This window comes from Anomaloglossus baeobatrachus, chromosome 12 (assembly GCF_048569485.1).
Source record: "Anomaloglossus baeobatrachus isolate aAnoBae1 chromosome 12, aAnoBae1.hap1, whole genome shotgun sequence".
Lineage (NCBI taxonomy): Eukaryota > Metazoa > Chordata > Amphibia > Anura > Aromobatidae > Anomaloglossus > Anomaloglossus baeobatrachus.
The window spans coordinates 105,537,623-105,555,772 of NC_134364.1; the positions used below are offsets into that span (position 1 = coordinate 105,537,623).

The 18,150-nt window shown below is 48.2% G+C and overlaps 1 protein-coding gene across 1 annotated transcript in view; it reads left to right on the forward strand.

The window, feature by feature from the left end:
* ZC3H6 (zinc finger CCCH-type containing 6) overlaps window positions 1–15,443 on the forward strand; it is a 134,288-nt gene extending 118,845 nt beyond the window's left edge. Inside the window, exons 9-12 of the mRNA XM_075330155.1 lie at window positions 9,496–9,575; window positions 9,772–10,103; window positions 10,210–10,305; window positions 12,647–15,443. Of these exons, the coding sequence (XP_075186270.1) occupies window positions 9,496–9,575; window positions 9,772–10,103; window positions 10,210–10,305; window positions 12,647–14,094 (1,956 nt within the window). The 3' untranslated portion in view covers window positions 14,095–15,443. The remainder of the gene's footprint in view (window positions 1–9,495; window positions 9,576–9,771; window positions 10,104–10,209; window positions 10,306–12,646) is intronic.
* Window positions 15,444–18,150: the final 2,707 nt, after the last annotated feature.

An 18,150-nucleotide genomic window follows, 5' to 3' on the forward strand; every position in this document is an offset into this window, starting at 1 on the left:
AGAGGGCTGGACAACTGCAGCAAAAAAGCATGGGTGCCAAGGCACAGGCTTTATAGGCTGCTTGTACTGCATGTGCTGAAGTGTTCATTTGTATATATGCTTGTATGCTATACATTGCACTGTACGGTCGCTACTCTGGGCTATATTCTCCTAGATGGCTGGACAACAGCAGCAAAAAAGCAAGGGTGCCAAGGCACAGGCTTTCTATGCTGCTTGTATTGCATGTGCTGAAGTGTTTATGCTTGTATGTTGTACATTGCATAGATGACTAGAATACAGCAGCAAAAAAGCAACACAGGCTTTCTATGCTGCTTTTCCTGCAGATAACTGTTCCACCGGCAGGTTTCACTGACCCCCATTGTGGGCAATGCTCCCCTGTAGCACTTGGTCAGCCGGGGTCTCTACTAGAAGTGGCCAAAGAAACCACCTGTGAACCCTGTCCAGGGACAGGGACGGAGATTGTCATGGGATGGAGACTTTGCACTCCAGACAGGCCATGGGCAATCTTGATTAATGCTCCCTGGCCACCCTCATTTGGAACGTACTCAGTACTCCGGGGGGGTCCCAGGCATTCCAGGGTGAAGGCTCTGACACGGACGGCAGTCCCAGACAGCCTAAGCTAGCTCGCTGGGTACGACACTCGGCTTCATCACTGGTCAAGGTCCCAGCAGGACGACTCTCTGTATGATGAGGCAGACGTAGCTGATCAGGGCTTTGGTCCTGACACCGCTCTCAATCCGGATACACCGGATGGGGACGCCATAGTGAATGATCTTATAGCGTCCATCAATGGAATGTTGCATATTTCTCCCTCAGCTCCCCCAGTGGAGGAGTCAGCTTCACAGCAGGAGAAATCCTTTTTCAGTACTCATGCGTAGATTGAGTACTTTTTCTGACCACGCTGACTTCAGAGACGCAGTTCAGAAACACCACGCTTACCAGATAAACGTTTTCTCCAAACTTATTAAGGATGCACGTTATCCCTTTACCCTGATGGGGTTCAGCCCTGGACCCAGGGTCCAAAGGTGGATCCCCCAATCTCCAGGCTTGCGGCTAGATCCATAGTTGCAGGGGAGATGGGAATTCACTTAAAGATGCCATTAACAGACAGATAGACCTCGGGTTGAAATCTGTCTGTGAAGCTATCAGCGTGTCGGTTGCTCCGGCATTCGCAGCCGTATGGGCACCCTAACCTATTTCAGCTGGTCTTGCGCAGCTGGTCTTGAGCACATGTACATCTGTGCCGCAGGTGGTGTCCTTAACCTCGCAATGTCTGCATTGCGACTTACCCTAGTAATGCTGTCCTGGGGGGACAGTCGAGGTTGGTCCTTCCCAGGCTCGGGCAAGTCCCAATTGTACTCGTCTAAAAGGGCTCAAAAGGCTCAGAGGGGCTCAGATTCCGGCCGGGCTCATTCACGCCCAAGGAAGGCAGCAGGAGGAACCGCTGCCAAGGCGATCTCCTCATGTATTTCAGCTCTCTCTCCCCGCATCCGCGGTTGGTGGCAGAATCTCCCGCTTCTGGGTACATTTAGCTGCCACAGGTCACAGACCGGTGGGTGAGAGACATTGTGTCTCACGTGTACAGGATAGAGCTCTGTTCTCGTCCTCCGGCTCGATTCTTCAGCTCCCCCCCCCCCCACCCCCCCCCACCGAGCCGATGCTCTTCTGCAGGCAGAAGGAGTGGTAATCCCTGTTCCTCTTCAGGAACAAGACACGGTTTTTTCCTCCAATCTTATTGGGGTGCCAAAAAAGGGTGGCTTTTTCCGTTCCGTTCTGGACCTAAAACTGCTCACCAAGCACGTGAAGGCCAGGCGGTTCCGGATGTAACCCTCCGCTCCGTCATTGCCTCAATGTCTCAAGGAGATTTTCCTAGCATCAATAGACATCAGGATGCTTATCCCCTCGTGCCGATTGCTCCAGAGCACCAGCGTTTACTACGTTTCGTTATTGAAGACGAGCATCTTCAGTGCGTAGCCCTGCCCTTCGGTCTGGCGACAGCCCTACGGGTTTTCACCAAGTTCAGGGCAGCAGTGGGAGCAGTCCTGCACTCTCAGGGTCACTCTGTGATCATTACTGGACGATCCACTTGTCAAGGCACCCTCTCAAGAGGCATGCCGACACAGCCTGAACGTGGCGCTGGAGACTCTCCAGAGTTTCGGGTGGATCATCAACTTTTCAAGGTTACATCGGGCACCGACCCAATCGCTGACATATCTGGGCATGGAGTTTCACACTCCCTCAGCGATAGTGAAGCTTCCGCGGGACAAGCAGCGTTCACTACAGACGGGGGTGCAGTCTCTCCTTCAAGGCCAGTCACACCCCTTAAGACGCCTCATGCAGAGGCAGTCACTTTCGCGCAGTTTCACTGCGTCCACTTCAATGGGACATGCTTTGCCAATGGGTTGGGGAGTCGACGTCCCTAGAAAGGAACGTTTCCCTTCTCAGACGGTCAAGGACTCTCTCCAGAGGAGTCCATCCTTCAGATCAATGTTCTGGAAATCTGGGCAGTGCATCTTGCCCTGCAAGCCTTCCAGCAGTGGCTGGAAGGAAAACAGATCCGAATTCAGTCGGACAATTCCACAGCGGTGGCAGACATCGCCCACCAAGGCGGAACACGCATCGCCAAGCCTACCAGGCAATCCGGCGGATTCTGATGTGGGTGGGGGACAGAGCATCCACCATATCCGCAGTTCACATCCCGGGCGTAGAAAATTGGGAAGCAGACTTCCTCAGTCGCCTGGGCATGGACGCAGGGGAATGGCCTCTGCACCCAGTATGGTGTCAGGAAATCTGTAGCCGCTGGAGGATGCCGGACGTCGACCTAATGGCGTCTCGGCACAACAACAAGGTCCCGATTTTCATGGCGCGGTCTCACGAGCAAAGAGCTCTGGCGGCAGGCGCCCTAGTTCAGGATTGGTCGCAGTTCCAGCTACCCTATGTGTTTCCTACTCTGGCACTGTTGCCCAGAGTGCTACGCAAGCTCAGCTCCGCTTGCCGCCGCGCCATCCTCGTCGTCTCAGACTGACCGAGGAGGTCGTGGTCCCGGACCTGTGGCATCCCACGGTCGGCCAACCGTGGGCACTCTCAGACCGGCCAGACTTACTGTCCCAAGGGCCGTTTTTTCCACTGAATTCTACGGCCCTGATCCGGACTGTGTGGCCATCGAGTCCGAGATCCTAGCGTCTTCAGGATTATCTCAAGACGTCATTGCCACCATGAGACGGGCTAGGAAGCCGACGTCTGCCAAAATCTCCCACAAGACGTGGAAGTTATTCTTATCTTGGTGCTCTGCTTAGGGAGTGTCTCCCTGGCCATTTGCATTGTCTCCTTTTTCCCCCCTTCCTGCATCTGGATTGGGAAAAGGTTTGTCGCTCGGCTCCCTTAAAGGACAAGTCGCAGCGCTGTCGGTATTCTTTCAGAAGCGCCTAGTACGACTTCCTCAGGTACGCACGTTCCTGCAGGGGGATTATCACATTGTCCCTCCGTACAAGAGGCCGTCAGACCCATAGGATCTGCACAGGGTATTAATTGCTCTCTAGGAGCCGCCCTTCGAGCCTCTGAGGGTTGTTTTCACTTTCTCGACTTTCACAGAAAGTGGCCTTTCTGGTAGCGGTCACGTCTCTTCGGAGAGTGTCAGAACTAGCAGCGCGGTCATCCAGAGCTCCCTTCCTGGTGTTCACCAAGATAAGGTAGTGCTGCGTCCGATCCCAGAGTTTCTCCCTAAGGTGGTATCCCCTTTTTATCACAATCAGGATATCTCCTTACCTTCCTTTTCTCCATTTCATCGATATGTAATGGCTTTGCATTGTTGGATCTGGTGTAGAGCACCCAGAATCTACATTCCCGCACGGCGCTCCTGCGCCGCTCGGATGCACTCTTTGTCCTTGTCACTGGTCAGCGCAAGGGATCGCAGGCTGCAACATCCACCCTGGCTCAATGGATCAAGGAACCAATCCTTGAAGCCTACCGTTCTACTGGGCTTCCGGTTTCATCAGGGCTGAAGGCCCATTCTACCAGAGCCGTGGGTGCGTCCTGGGCATTACGGCACCAGGCTACGGCTCAACAGGTGTGCCAGGCAGCTACCTGGTCGAGTCTGCACACTTTCACCAAACATTATCAGGTGCATACCTATGCTTCGGCGGACGCCAGCCTAGGTAGAAGAGTCCTGCAGGCGGCAGTTGCCTCCCCGTAGGGGAAGGCTGTCTTGCAGCTCTAACATGAGGTATTTCTTTACCCACCCAGGGACAGCTTTTGGACGTCCCAATCGTCTGGGTCTCCCAATGGAGCGCCGAAGAAGAAGGGAATTTTGTTACTTACCGTAAATTCCTTTTCTTCTAGCTCCTATTGGGAGACCCAGCACCCGCCCTGTTATCCTTCGGGATTTTTGGTTGTTTTCGGGTACACATGTTGTTCATGTTGAATGGTTTTCAGTTCTCCGATGTTACTTCGGAGTGAATTTGTTTAAACCAGTTATTGGCTTTCCTCCTTCTTGCTTTTGCACTAAAACTGGTGAGCCAGTGATCCCACTGGGGGTGTATAGCCAGAAGGGGAGGGGCCTTACACTTTTTAGTGTAATGCTTTGTGTGGCCTCCGGAGGCAGTAGCTATACACCCAATCGTCTGGGTCTCCCAATAGGAGCTAGAAGAAAAGGAATTTACGGTAAGTAACAAAATTCCCTTCTTTTGTCTGATGCCATGGGAGGAAAAGAGTACCTCCCTCCCCCAACTGTAGGCCAGGATGTTTTTTACTAGACACGCAGGGCCCGACCTTCTCAGCCCTCCTCGAGTCCACTTCGTCCTGGCAGTCTAGACAAAGACCGAGGAGTCTCGTCCTCCTCCATCTGGGCCGCCGCCTCAGACCACAAATGGGTGTGATACCTTGTGTCTTCCGGTTACCACATTGAATTCTGGACCCGATCCCCTGGTCACTCTTTTCTCTCAAACCCCCCCAAAGGCTCCAAAACACCACGAGGCCTTCTCCTCAGCAATCCACTCCCTCCAAACGGCGCGGGTGATGGTACCTGTTCCGGACGGCGAAAGGTTCAAGGCCTTCTATTCCAACCTCTCGTAGTCCTTAAAAAAGGACGGGTCAGTTCGTCCCATCCTGGACCTCTAACACCTGGGCAAACATGTGCACGTAAGGAGATTCAGAATGGACTTCATAGGGTCCATTATTACCTTTATGGTCGAAGGAGAATTCCTTGCCTCCCTAGCTATCAGGGACGCGTACCTGCACATACCCATCGCTCCAGCTCACCAAAAGTTCCTCCGCTTCGCGGTTCAGGACTTCATTTTTTTTTATTTGTGGCCCTACCCTCGGCTCTGCCACAGCACCAAGGGTCTTAACTAAGGTCATGGTGGCCGCCATGAGTGCCCTTCACGCCAGGAGAGTGGCTGTTCTGCCTTGCTTGGATGACCTCCTCATCAAGGGCTCAACCAACGTGCAGATCTCTGTGGGCACCCTATCCCGCTTAGGGCGGCTTCTGACTCCAGTCAAATCATCCCCGGTCCCGTCAAAATCCGTCACCTCCCTGGCCATGTCCCTGGACACTCTTCGGGGCTTGATATTTTCCCCTCAAGACAAGGCGACTGCTCTACAACAAGCGGTACACTGCCCTCTACGTACTCTTCTCGCTCCATACGATTCAGTATGAGAGTGCTAGGTAGGATAGCGGCGGCTATAGAGGCAGTGCTGCTTGCTTAGCCACACCACCGCCCACTGCAGCTTGCGCTTCTAGCTCCCTGGGACAAGAGCCCCTTTTCCTTGGACGAACCTTTCACCTGACACCTTCAGTCAGGTATGCGCTTTCCTGGTGGCTTCAGTCCTCTTCCATATCGAGGAGTTTTTTCTTCCCCAAGTGGATTGGCTACTCCTGACCACGGACGTCAGCCTCTTAGTCTGGGGAGCAGCGTACTGGCTCCACACTGCTTCCGGACGTTGGACACCCCAGGAGTCTTCCCTTCCCAGAAATCATCCTGAAAATCAGCACGATCTTCTCGCCCTCAGGTCATTCCCCCCTTCTGCTAACAGGTCGTTTGATTCGGGTCCAATTGGACAATGCAACAGCTGTGGCGTCAGTCAATCGGCAGGGAGGTACCAGCAGCAAGACAGCTTATCTCTAGGTCCTCAGGATCCTCACCTGGGCCGAATCGACGGGGGTCTGTGTTTTCAGCGTTCCACATACCAGGAGTAGAGAACTGGGCGGCGGACCTTCTAAGTCACCAAGGACTGCCTGTCGGAGAGTGGTTTTCTTCACCCAGAAGTGTTCTCACACATCTGCACTCATTGGCGTACACCAGACGTGGATCTAATGGCCTCAAGGTTGAACGCAAAGGTACCCGCGTTCTTAGCCAGGTCACGTGATCCACAGTCCATTGGCGTGGATGCTCTAGTCTCCTGAAGTCGTTTCAGTCTGCCTTACATGTTTTTCGCCTCTGCCCCTGCTGCCGCGAGTAATCAGGAAGATCAAGGCAGAAGGAGTCCCGGTGATTCTAATAGCTCCGGACTAGCCCAGGTGCACCTGGTATGCTGAACTAGAACAATTGCTCATGGCGCCTCGTAAGCATCCCAGACCTGCTGACCCAAAGGCCCATTTCCCATCAGAACTTCAGAGCCCTGAAGCTGACGGCCTGGCCATTGAGACCTGGACTTTAGCAAGAGCGAGATTCTCTCCTGCGGTCATCTCCACCATGTACAGTGCCCGAAAGCCGTCCTTCATCCCGTTTTTACCACCGTACGTGAAAAACTTTCCTTTCCCAGTGCAGGGAATCTAATGTCCAACCTATGCCCCTGGCGATCCCCAGAATTCTTGATTTTTTTATTTATTTTTTTTTGCAGTCAGGTTGCAAAAGGGGTTGACCCTCAGCTCCCTTAAGGGGCAGGTTTCATCTCTCTCGATATTCTATCAATACCACCTAGCTTGCAATCCGCAAGTCAAGACTGTCCTCAAGGGTGTTTCCCATCTAGTTTCCCTGTATAAACGGTCGCTGGACCCATGGGACCGCAATCTCGTTTTGGACGGTATCCAGAGGTCCCCTTTTGAACCTCTTAAGGAATCTTCTCTTCCTCTTCTCTCCTGGAAGGTAACATTCTTAGTGGCGATTACGTCCATCAGACAAGTTTCGGAACTGGCAGCACTCTCTTGCCGCGAACCCTTTTTGATCTTTCATCAGGACAAGGTGGTTCTACGCCCCCTTCCGGATTTTTTTCCGAAGGTTACTTCCCCGTTTCATATGAACAAGGACATTGTTCTGCCTTTTTTTTTGTCCACACCCAGTCCTTGGGGTGGAAAGGGTTCTATATTCGCTAGACCTTGTGAGGGCTTTCAGATATTACGTACCTAGGATAGCCCCTTTAGGAACATAGACTCCTTGTTCGTCATTCTTGAAAGGCCTAAGAAAGGAGAGGCAGCTTCATAGGCAACGCTGGATTCGCTCTGTGATCCAGGAGGTCTACCGCTTACAACTCAAGCCCATTCCTAGTGGGCTGCGGACTCATTCCACGCGAGCAGTTGGCGCCTCTTGGGCCATCAGGCTTCAGTGGAACAGAGGTGTAAGACTGCGACCTGGTCTTGCCTACATACTGTTTCAAAGCATTACTGAGTCCATACCCAGGCTGAGGCGAACCTAGGTAGGAAAATTCTGCAAATGATAGTGGAGTACCTATCTCAGTAGGCGCTCCTGGCTATCTGGGACTGGTTCCTAGTCCTTGGGTCGTGTTGTTTGTTTACCCACTCATGGACTGCTTTAGGATGTCCCATGGTCCTGTGTCCCCCAATGAGGCGTCAGAGAAAAACGGATTTTTGTGTACTCACCGTAAAATCGTTTTCTCTTAGCCATCATTGGGTGACACAGCACCCTCCCTTTTGCCCTATTGGGCCTTAGCTTTTTTCTGTCTCAGTATTTTTTTGTTATGATTATTCACTCACATTTTTTGTTACTTGTTCTCCTACTGCTTTGTACTAAAACTGAAGTAGCCTGGCTGGGCCAGGGGGTGGAGCTAACATCTTTGCATCTACTTAGTGTCCTCCTATGGATAAGCAGCATAACACCCATGGTCATGTGTCCCCCAATGATGGCTAAGAGAAAACGATTTTACAGTGAGTACACAAAAATCCGTTTTTTGCACAGACGCCTCATGTGACTCAGAGAAAGTCATAGACTATGTTTGGATGAGAAAATTTAACCCCGCGCTTTACAGTTACTCTCCAACAAACCTGCCTCCATTAACGTCAATGGAGCTGTGAGCTAAAGGTTATTAATAGCGCTGTGAGTGGTTGTTATAGGAACAAAGGACATTCATAGTATAACAAGCTTATGTGTGAGGTAATAAGAATGGGATTATGTCGGTGGGGAGACGGATAAAGAGACAGACAGGCACAGACAGTCAAAGACAGAGAGACAGACAGAGACAGACAGGGAAAGAGACAAAGAGAAGTTAAGAGACAGCACGTAAGAAAGGCAGACTGTGAAAGAGGCAGACTGTGAAAGAGGCAGACTGTGAAAGAGGCAGACTGTGAAAGAGGCAGACTGTGAAAGAGGCAGACTGTGAAAGAGGCAGACTGTGAAAGAGGCAGACTGGGAAAGAGGCAGACTGGGAAAGAGGCAGACTGGGAAAGAGAGACAGACACACACACAGACAGATAAAGAAATAGAGAGACGGAGAGACAGTTACTATCGCTAGGTACAGTATATAGTACAAATGATCACAGGTTCGAGTCACCTAAGGCGGCTGCAAAATTAAATGAAAAGGCATAAAACAAAGTTGAAAAATATTATTAAATAAAGTAATTACTCCCTTTTCCCTTATCCAAAAATAACAAAATATAAAATTAAGCCTCTAAAGTATCGTTCACTCCTAAACAATCCGACCTATCGAGATATGAACATTTTTAACTCAAACGTTAAATGCCATAAAGAAGAAAATTGAGATGCAAGAATGTGTAATTTATTGTTTCATTGGGAATCACAAGAAGTCACAGAGAGGCCGGCTGGTGGCAGCAGCACACATCCAGGGTTTCCCATGCCTCCCACTGAAGGCTACAAGAAAGGGATATTTTTTTCCCGTTTTTGGCACCTGCCTTAAAAAAAAAATTAGACAATGAAAAGCAATCATATGCCATATGTTGGCCAAAATCGTATCTTCTTTGTATTGCTCTGAAGAGAATGCTGTTGCAGGTCACTTAATTGCACAGTGAACACCATAAATACAAAACCCAGAATTGTGTTTTTGTTTTTTCACCATTTCACTGCCCGTTAAATTAATTTTGTTTCCTAGCTTTCAGTACCTTGAATTGTAAAATAAACAAAGTCATACAAAACTACTACATAAAATCATACTGCCATGTGGATGCTCCTGGAAGAAAGAAAGGGAAAAAAGGGGCAAACACAGAAAAATCAATTGGTCTTGCAGGGACTAGAATGTGTCGTGACTCTGTTTCCGAAAATAGTGAATCACCCCTTGTTTTACAGATATTATTCCTATTATTGTCTGCAGGTGTTAAACACTGAAGAAGAAGAAGAAGAAGAGGAAGAGGAGGAAATGGAGGAGGAGCCGGAGGAAATCCCAAGACATGGGTAAGTTTATCTTGTCAGTACACTTCACAGAAACATACCGCTCATTTGACCCCATCCTTAGCGCATCCGACAGCATCGCCGGGTCGTACTTCCACATGACTGTTGAGTTGCATGAGGAAAAATCCACTCTCACCATGTTGATCCCTAAATATTAGCTGTGCTGTTCTGATGGAGTATTATTTTGCCTCCAATGCAGGTCAAACTTTTACAACCAGCCATATACAGGAGTGCCGTACCAAGGAAACCACCCACCTATGTACAATTCTGAGCCGCTACCCAAACCAGGCCCCCCGCCCCCAATGTACGGAAATCCGGCCATGAACGTATCATACAGCCCCCCTATTCCTCCCGGCGGCCACGGCATTAATCATCAGAGAGAGGCACCCATTGTGCACGTACCACCTTACCACGGCCCAGATGAGCCACCACAAAACAGTTATCAACCAGGACAAAGTGCTCCTGGATACTACGAGAACTACTACTCCCAGCAGGCTGTGCACAATGTCAGGACTTCCAGCGTACCTGAAGGTAAGTGTAGGCATTATATATACTAATCTGAAGCTTTTTCGATATGGAGTGATGATGTCAAGAACGACTTGAATTCACCCCCTGTGTTATCTTTTTGACTTTTTAGCCATGCATAAGGTTTTATTCTCAAGAATTGGAAAAGTATTGGATGGCACGGACACCAGTCAACCTCCACCGCAGAGGGCCATGAGCAGAGAGGAAGGTGTGTATGCCATAAAATATGTCCACACTTTTATTTTGTGTTTGGAGGGAAAAAAATGGTGGCCACAGTTCCCAGACCACATGCTGTAAATGCCACTGTCAAAGATTGACATTGGCAGTTAGGGGGTTAGCAGGGTTTTCTCCCTCTACAGCTGACTGCGTATGTGTATATATATACAGTGCCTACAAGTAGTATTCAACCCCCTGCAGATTTCGCAGGTTTACACATTCGGAATTAACTTGGCATTGTGACGTTTGGACTGTAGATCAGCCTGGAAGTGTGAAATGCAGCAAAAAAGAATGTTATTTGTTTTTTGTTTTTTTTTTAAATTGTGATAAGTTTATTCAGAGGGTCATTTATTATTCAACCCCTCAAACCACCAGAATTCTGTTTGGTTCCCCTAAAGTATTAAGAAGTATTTCAGGCACAAAGAACAATGAGCTTCACATGTTTGGATTAATTATCTCTTTTTCCAGCCTTTTCTGACTAATTAAGACCCTCCCCAAACTTGTGAACAGCACTCATACTAGGTCAACATGGGAAAGACAAAGGAGCCTTCCAAGGCCATCAGAGACAAGATCGTGGAGGGTCACAAGGCTGGCAAGGGGTACAAAACCCTTTCCAAGGAGTTGGGCCTACCTGTCTCCACTGTTAGGAGCATCATCCAGAAGTGGAAGGCTTATGGAACTACTGTTAGCCTTCCACGGCCTGGACAGCCTTTGAAAGTTTCCTCCCGTTCCGAGGCCAGGCTTGTCCGAAGAGTCAAGGCTAACCCAAGGACAACAAGGAAGGAGCTCCGGGAAGATCTCATGGCAGTGGGGATATTGGTTTCAGTCAATACCATAAGTAACGTACTCCACCGCAATGGTCTCCGTTCCAGACGAGCCCGTAAGGTACCTTTACTTTCAAAGCGTCATGTCAAGGCTCGTCTACAGTTTGCTCATGATCACTTGGAGGACTCTGAGACAGACTGGTTCAAGGTTCTCTGGTCTGATGAGACCAAGATCGAGATCTTTGGTGCCAACCACAAATGTGACGTTTGGAGACTAGATGGCACTGCATACGACCCCAAGAATACCATCCCTACAGTCAAGCATGGTGGTGGCAGCATCATGCTGTGGGGCTGTTTCACAGCCAAGGGGCCTGGCCATCTGGTCCGCATCCATGGGAAGATGAATAGCACGGCCTACCTGGAGATTTTGGTCAAGAACCTCCGCTCCTCCATCAAGGATCTTAAGATGGGTTGTCATTTCATCTTCCAACAAGACAACGACCCAAAGCACATAGCCAAGAAAACCAAGGCCTGGTTCAAGAGGGAAAAAATCAAGGTGTTGCAGTGGCCTAGTCAGTCTCCTGACCTTAACCCAATTGAAAACTTGTGGAAGGAGCTCAAGATTAAAGTCCACATGAGACACCCAAAGAACCTAGATAACTTGGAGAAGATCTGCATGGAGGAGTGGGCCAAGATAACTCCAGAGACCTGTGCCGGCCTGATCAGGTCTTATAAAAGACGATTATTAGCTGTAATTGCAAACAAGGGTTATTCCACAAAATATTAAACCTAGGGGTTGAATAATAATTGACCCACACTTTTATGTTGAAAATTTATTAAAATTTAACTGAGCAACATAACTTGTTGGTTTGTAAGATTTATGTATCTGTTAATAAATCCTGCTCTTGTTTGAAGTTTGCAGGCTCTAACTTATTTGCATCTTATCAAACCTGCTAAATCTTCAGGGGGTTGAAGACTACTTGTAGGCACTGTATGTGTGTATATATATATATAATATATATATGTGTATATATATGTATATATATATATATATATCTCATACATACATACAGACACACTACACACACACACACACATATATATATATATATATATATATATATATATATATCTCTATATATATATATATATATATATATATATATAATAAAATATATTGTATTATATTTCTGTGCAAAAAAGTGAAGTAATAGAGATAGAAGACATTTTATCACTTATCACAATATTAACTCAATGAACAAAAGCAAAGTTAAATCAATGTGAATACCTCCCTTCTCCTCCATCACTTCTTCTCAGTCACTTGTACACAGTTTCTGAGGGAACTCTACAGGAGGTTGTTACAAACATCTTGGAGAACTGACCACAGATCTTCTGTTTGAGGCTTCTGCAGATCCTTAATTTGATCCCAGACAGATGGGACGATGTGAAATCAAGGCTCATTCTCCAGTCTGTCTGGGACCACATGAAGGATCTCAACAACCTCCTGCTGAGTTCCTTAATGAAGTGATTCTGAGCCCCCATTTTAACATTGCTTGTGATTTATTTCAGATGAATTTGCAAACTGGTACAGCAGTGAGGAAGAAGACGGGAGCGGCGTCAGTTCTATCTTAAAAACGCTGCGCAACCAAACCAAACTGGCAAGGAACAACTCCACTGAGCAGCAGTGCGCTCCTCAAAGTTGCGACCCAAGGTTGGCAAAAGACCGGACAGCTCTTGGCGGTGGTCAGACCTATGACCCAAGGCTAAGACTGAACCCGGGCCTGAGTCCTGCACAGTACACCGAGAGCAGCATATCTGACCCAAGAGTGGCACGCGACCCTAGGAAGGTTAAACATGAGCCTCCCCCTGGAAGTCACCTTCCTCACTCTGCAGTCAACGTCAAGCAGAAAGGGATTGATGATGACGACGAAGACGCCGAAAGGGAGCTAAGAGAGAAGACGGCCATCATACCGTTAGATATGTTACCAGGAGTGACTTTGAGGGACCCACGTTGTAAGCTGAGACAGTTCAGCCATATTAAAATGGACGTCGTTCTGTCCAAACCCAACTTTGCTAAACTTGTTGTCTGGGCACCGGAAGATCTACTCCCAGTTCCCCCTCCAAAACCTGATTTTGTTTCATCCATCAATTTGCCATTACCCCCACTTATCGCTGACCAGAGGCTTAATAAAAGCAGGTCACTGTCCACAGAGGTTCACCAGTCCGGTGCCGACCCTAGACTGGAAAGGGTGGATCCCAGACTAGAGCACAAAGCCAAACAAGCGAGTGTTTTATCTAAGGGCGGCTACACCGAACCACCTGATACACATGTTACTATCAACAAGATGAACGACCCTCGGCTTCAAAAAAGCCTCCATAGCAGACTCCATAGATCCCCCAGCTCTGACAGTCAGCACAACACAGTGAAAGAACCACTGTCACCCAAAGGGGATCCCCGCTTAGCAGCCAGATCATCAATGGGTTCACCGCCGTCATCCATTAAACCTGCCCAAGACATCCTTTCATCGTTTGCTCCGAAAGTGTCTCCTGCTAGTACTAGATTGACCAGTCCTGGGTCTATCCTAAAAAATATCAGTCTGTACAGTCAACGGGACGACACCACAAGTTCAACAGAGACTGTTGTGCTCCCTGTAGGACAGAATGGAGATCACCCCCCGAAAAAGACCATCGATGAAGCCAAGTCTGAGGAAACAGAGGAAACTCAGCAACAACCCACTGAAGGACCGACTGGAAGTCAGGAGGACGCCGAGGACAAAACTGACTGTTCTGCTGATAAAATAGAGACGACAAGTAAAACCACAGCAGCGCCGGCAGTTCACAACCTTCCCGTCTCGGCTTTGGCAGGACTCATACGACCTCAGTACAGTGATCCCAGGCAGATCAAACCAGCAGCTCCCGCCAACCAAGAAAGCAAGGGCGATGGTGACGACGACGATGACAAACCTCTCAAAGAAGTTTTCAAAACCTTCGACCCCACGGCTTCTCCATTCTGTTAGCGGCACTTTTTTTAGTTGTTTTTTTTTTCCCCATCATGGTCAGCTTGTATCTAGCTTCTTCCCTTCTCTATTTATTTGTACATTAAACCACGCACTTTCGCGATGTCGCCGCCATCGTTGGTCCCCACTATGCCACCTGCATCTCCTGTGGTATTATTATTTTTTTTCCTCATGTAATAGTGAATCATGTGATAGAGAAACCACCGGCTACAATAAAAGCACCTTCATTTATAAATAGGACACGATGTGAAGATTATAGACTTATAACGGGATATGTGGTGCTCATGGACTCAACGGCTTTTGGAGCGAAACCTTGTAAATGGAAGTCACGGTCCCGGGGAGGCTTTACTTTGCTTTTACTACATGCGGGATTCACCAAATAATGAAGTAGGGTAGATTGTCTTAAGAAAAAATACTAATGTCATCGATCCCTGCCTCGACGATTAGGTGGTCACGATGTAGTCAGTCAATACATTTTTATTTTTTTTACTAGACTTCGTAATTCCTCATCCGAAAGTAAAGTTTCAGAATAATTAAGAGTCCATCACCAGGAGCTTCAAATATTTTTTAACAGGGTCTCACTCCAGTGGCTGACGTTCAAGTGTATCTTCCAAGCCGAGCTAAATTTTGGGTGGGCACCTTTTTGCCAGGGGTGTAATCTATAGATAGGAGTAATTCTGTAAAGGAAGCTTGGCTTTTTGAGGCACTGAGGACACTAGATTATGAATTCTTTCTTCTATTACGAAAACGGAGATATTGAGGTAACTGCAAGAAAAAAAAATAATAAAGGACATTTTGTACGTGATCCTCCACCGTAACTGTGATTGGAGAGAATAGCCGCTCTGTTACCCAAATCGATGCATGTTAGTAAATCACTTATAATTGCGAAAACTATATCACATCCGTTAAAATGGCTGGTGTATAAAATCATGCTGACGTGTTCTAGGTAAATGACGTTTTAAACAATTTTTATGATATACCTGTAAAGCGAACAGAGAGTTCTGACTATAAAAGAGAGAATTTGCCAGATTGTTTTTTTTGGTTTTTTTTTATTACATTTGTTTGGTTAAGTATAGACAACGAAGATGATGTATTTTGCATGGCATTTTGTACTTGCATATATTTTTTTGTGTCTTTTCAGTACATAATGATGAACTTTGATGTTTTAACTGAATATTTAAGCTGCGATATTTCACAGTTTTAGCGCACTGCTTGTTTGTTTTTTTCCTTTGTTTACCGCTTGTAAAACTATTATTGGAAATATATGTCGTTCTATTATTTTGTATGTGCTTCTTTTTTACCTGTGCATGGAATATATATGCTTGTAAAATGTAGAGACATTTAAAAGACTTTTTTCTCTTGTTTAATTATTATTTCTTAATATGCTTTCAAAGTTTATATAGCAGCATGGTTGGTGTGTACATGAAATACGTTGTTTTTTTTGGGGGCATTTTTTAAGCTTTTTTTTTTTTTTCTGCTTCCTGGAGTAAAATTTTACAAGTCCAGACTGTATAATCTTTATGACCCAGAGAGACAAGCCATGAAAGAGTACATTGCTGAAAGTCTGGAGAAGTGAATTAGGTTACTTTCACACTTGCGTTCAGCGCAGTCCGTCACTATGGAGAATAGCGCAGTCCGTTAACGCACTGCGCTATTCTCCATAGACTTGTACGGACGACGCACTGTAACGCAAGTGTCAGTGTTGCATCCGATGGACGACGCAGCGTCGTTATATTGACGCTGCGTCGGGCGGAATGAATGCAGCATGTAACGTTTTTTTGAGCGGCAGAAACCTTTATTTCTCACTGCGCGTACTCATTTTTTTTTTTAAATCACAGAAACTTTATTTTGTTTCTCGGTGGCCGAACGTTCAGCTGAGTGCACCTGGCCGCCGGCATGTGAGAGCGTTCAGCTGAGCGCCCCTGGCCGCCGGCATATGAGAGCTCTCAGCTGAGCGCCTGCGGCCGACGGCATGTGAGAGCACTCAGCTGAGCGCCCCCGGCCACCGGCATGTGAGAGCTCTCAGCTGAGCGCCCCTGGCCGCCGGCATGTGAGAGCGCTCAGCTGAGCGCCCGGCAGCTGGCTATTGAGAGATCTCAGCTGAGCCGTTCACAATAGTCTGCTGCCGGTAAAACTGTAAAGAAGAAAAAATAAATTTAAAAAAAAAGCTTTCCGTTTTGTACAATCCGTTGCATCCGTTGTGCCATTATATGCAACGCATCCGTTGCATCCGTCACACAACGCAATGCAACGGATACCGTTCAACGCAAGTGTGAAAGTAGCCTTATCCAGACCCTCCTCTTTGCCTGTGGTTGCAGGGTTCTTCTTCGTTAAGAAGTAAGACGGGGGTCTCTGCCCTTGTTTGGGTTTTCGGAAATTGAATCAGATTACTGTCTGAGACCCTTATCCTCTCCAAGTTGGACTTAAGGGGGGCTTACAATCTGGTTAGAATCAGAGAAGAGGTTGAATGGAAAACCGCTTTCAATACCATTGGGCATTTTGAAAGTTTGGTCATGCCATTTGAAGTTTACGAATACTTCAGGTGCTTTATAGGAACTAAAGCAATGTGGAAGGGAAAAAAGAGAATTTTACTTTATCCCACAAAAATGTTATTTTAGCCCATACGAAGTGAAGAAGGAAAAGCGCGCCATATTTGAGTTGAGATTAAGTTGGAATTATTTGGAGGTGCCATGTGACATTGGGAAAGCCCTTGAGGTGTCAGAAAAGCAGAAATCCCCCACAAGTGACCCCATTTTAGAAACTGAACTGCTCATCTAGTAGTACAGTGAGCACAGTTGACACCACAGGTGTGTCACAAAATGTTATACTATTGGGCTGTTTGGCCGCACTGCAGGGCTCAGAAGGGAAGGAGCGCCATTTGACTGGAGCGCATTTTTCTTTGTCGCTCCATTGGGAGACCCAGACAATTCGGTGTATAGCTTCTGCCTCCGGAGGCCACACAAAGTATTACACTTAAAAGTGTAAGGCCCCTCCCCTTCTGCCTATACACCCTCCCGTGCATCACGGGCTCCTCAGTTTTTATGCTTTGTGTGGAAGGAGGCACACATCCACTCATGCATTCTCAGATTAGTTATATCGGTTGGAAGAAAAGAGGACCCCCACGGGGCCCCCGGCATGCTCCCTTCTCACCCCACTATGTCGGCGGTGCTGTTAAGGTTGAGGTACCCATTGCGGGTACAAAGGCCGGAGCCTCATGCCGTTTTCCTTCACCATCCCTTAGTGGCTCTGGGAGAACTGGGATCCTGACCGGTCATCCATTCACTGGGACCGGGCTCCCTCCGCAGCCCCTGTGGGAATCTGCCGGACAGGAGTCTATTCATCCTCAGGGACCGGGCCCTGCATCTATAAGGTACTCTGTGTCCCCATGGGGACTGTGCATGGAGCGCCTTCTTCCCGGACGCTGCAGCAGCTGCTGATTTGTGAAGACCGGCGGACTTCCGCGCCGACCGCGCCTGCTTGTCGGCCGCGGTCTTAAACTTAGTCCCCGGCTTCATCGCGGCCTAGTAGCAAAAATCCCGCCCCCGGGCCTGCCTGTCAGGGGTAAGGGCGGGACTGCCGACCTGACGTCGGATGTGAGGGCCGGAGCATCCTGTATGTTTCCTCCCCCCTCACTGATCACTGTGGGGACCCCAGATTCCCACACTTTTTCTAGAACCGCCCACAGCTCCACTCCTCCCCTGAGAGCTCCGGCAGCCATGTTTTTGGCATTCTGCCGGTGGAGGATTATCAGGGAAGAGCTCTGCAGCTCTGGGAGACCTAAGGCAGGGAATCTGGAGGACACACACTCCGCTTTTTAGCGGTCGGTAAGCCACACCGGTCACCCGGTGCTGGTCCCCCCTAGGGTGCCGGAATAGATACGTATTTATATACATATTTCTGTTCGGTCGGGCTGTATACCCCTTCCCATATACCCTCAGTGATCACTCTCCTAGGAGACAACAGCATGTCGTCCACAAGGAGCAAAGGTGCTAAGGCACAGGTTTTTTTTGCGACCTGTACCTCTTGTGGGGCCATGTTACCTGCGGGTTCCACCTA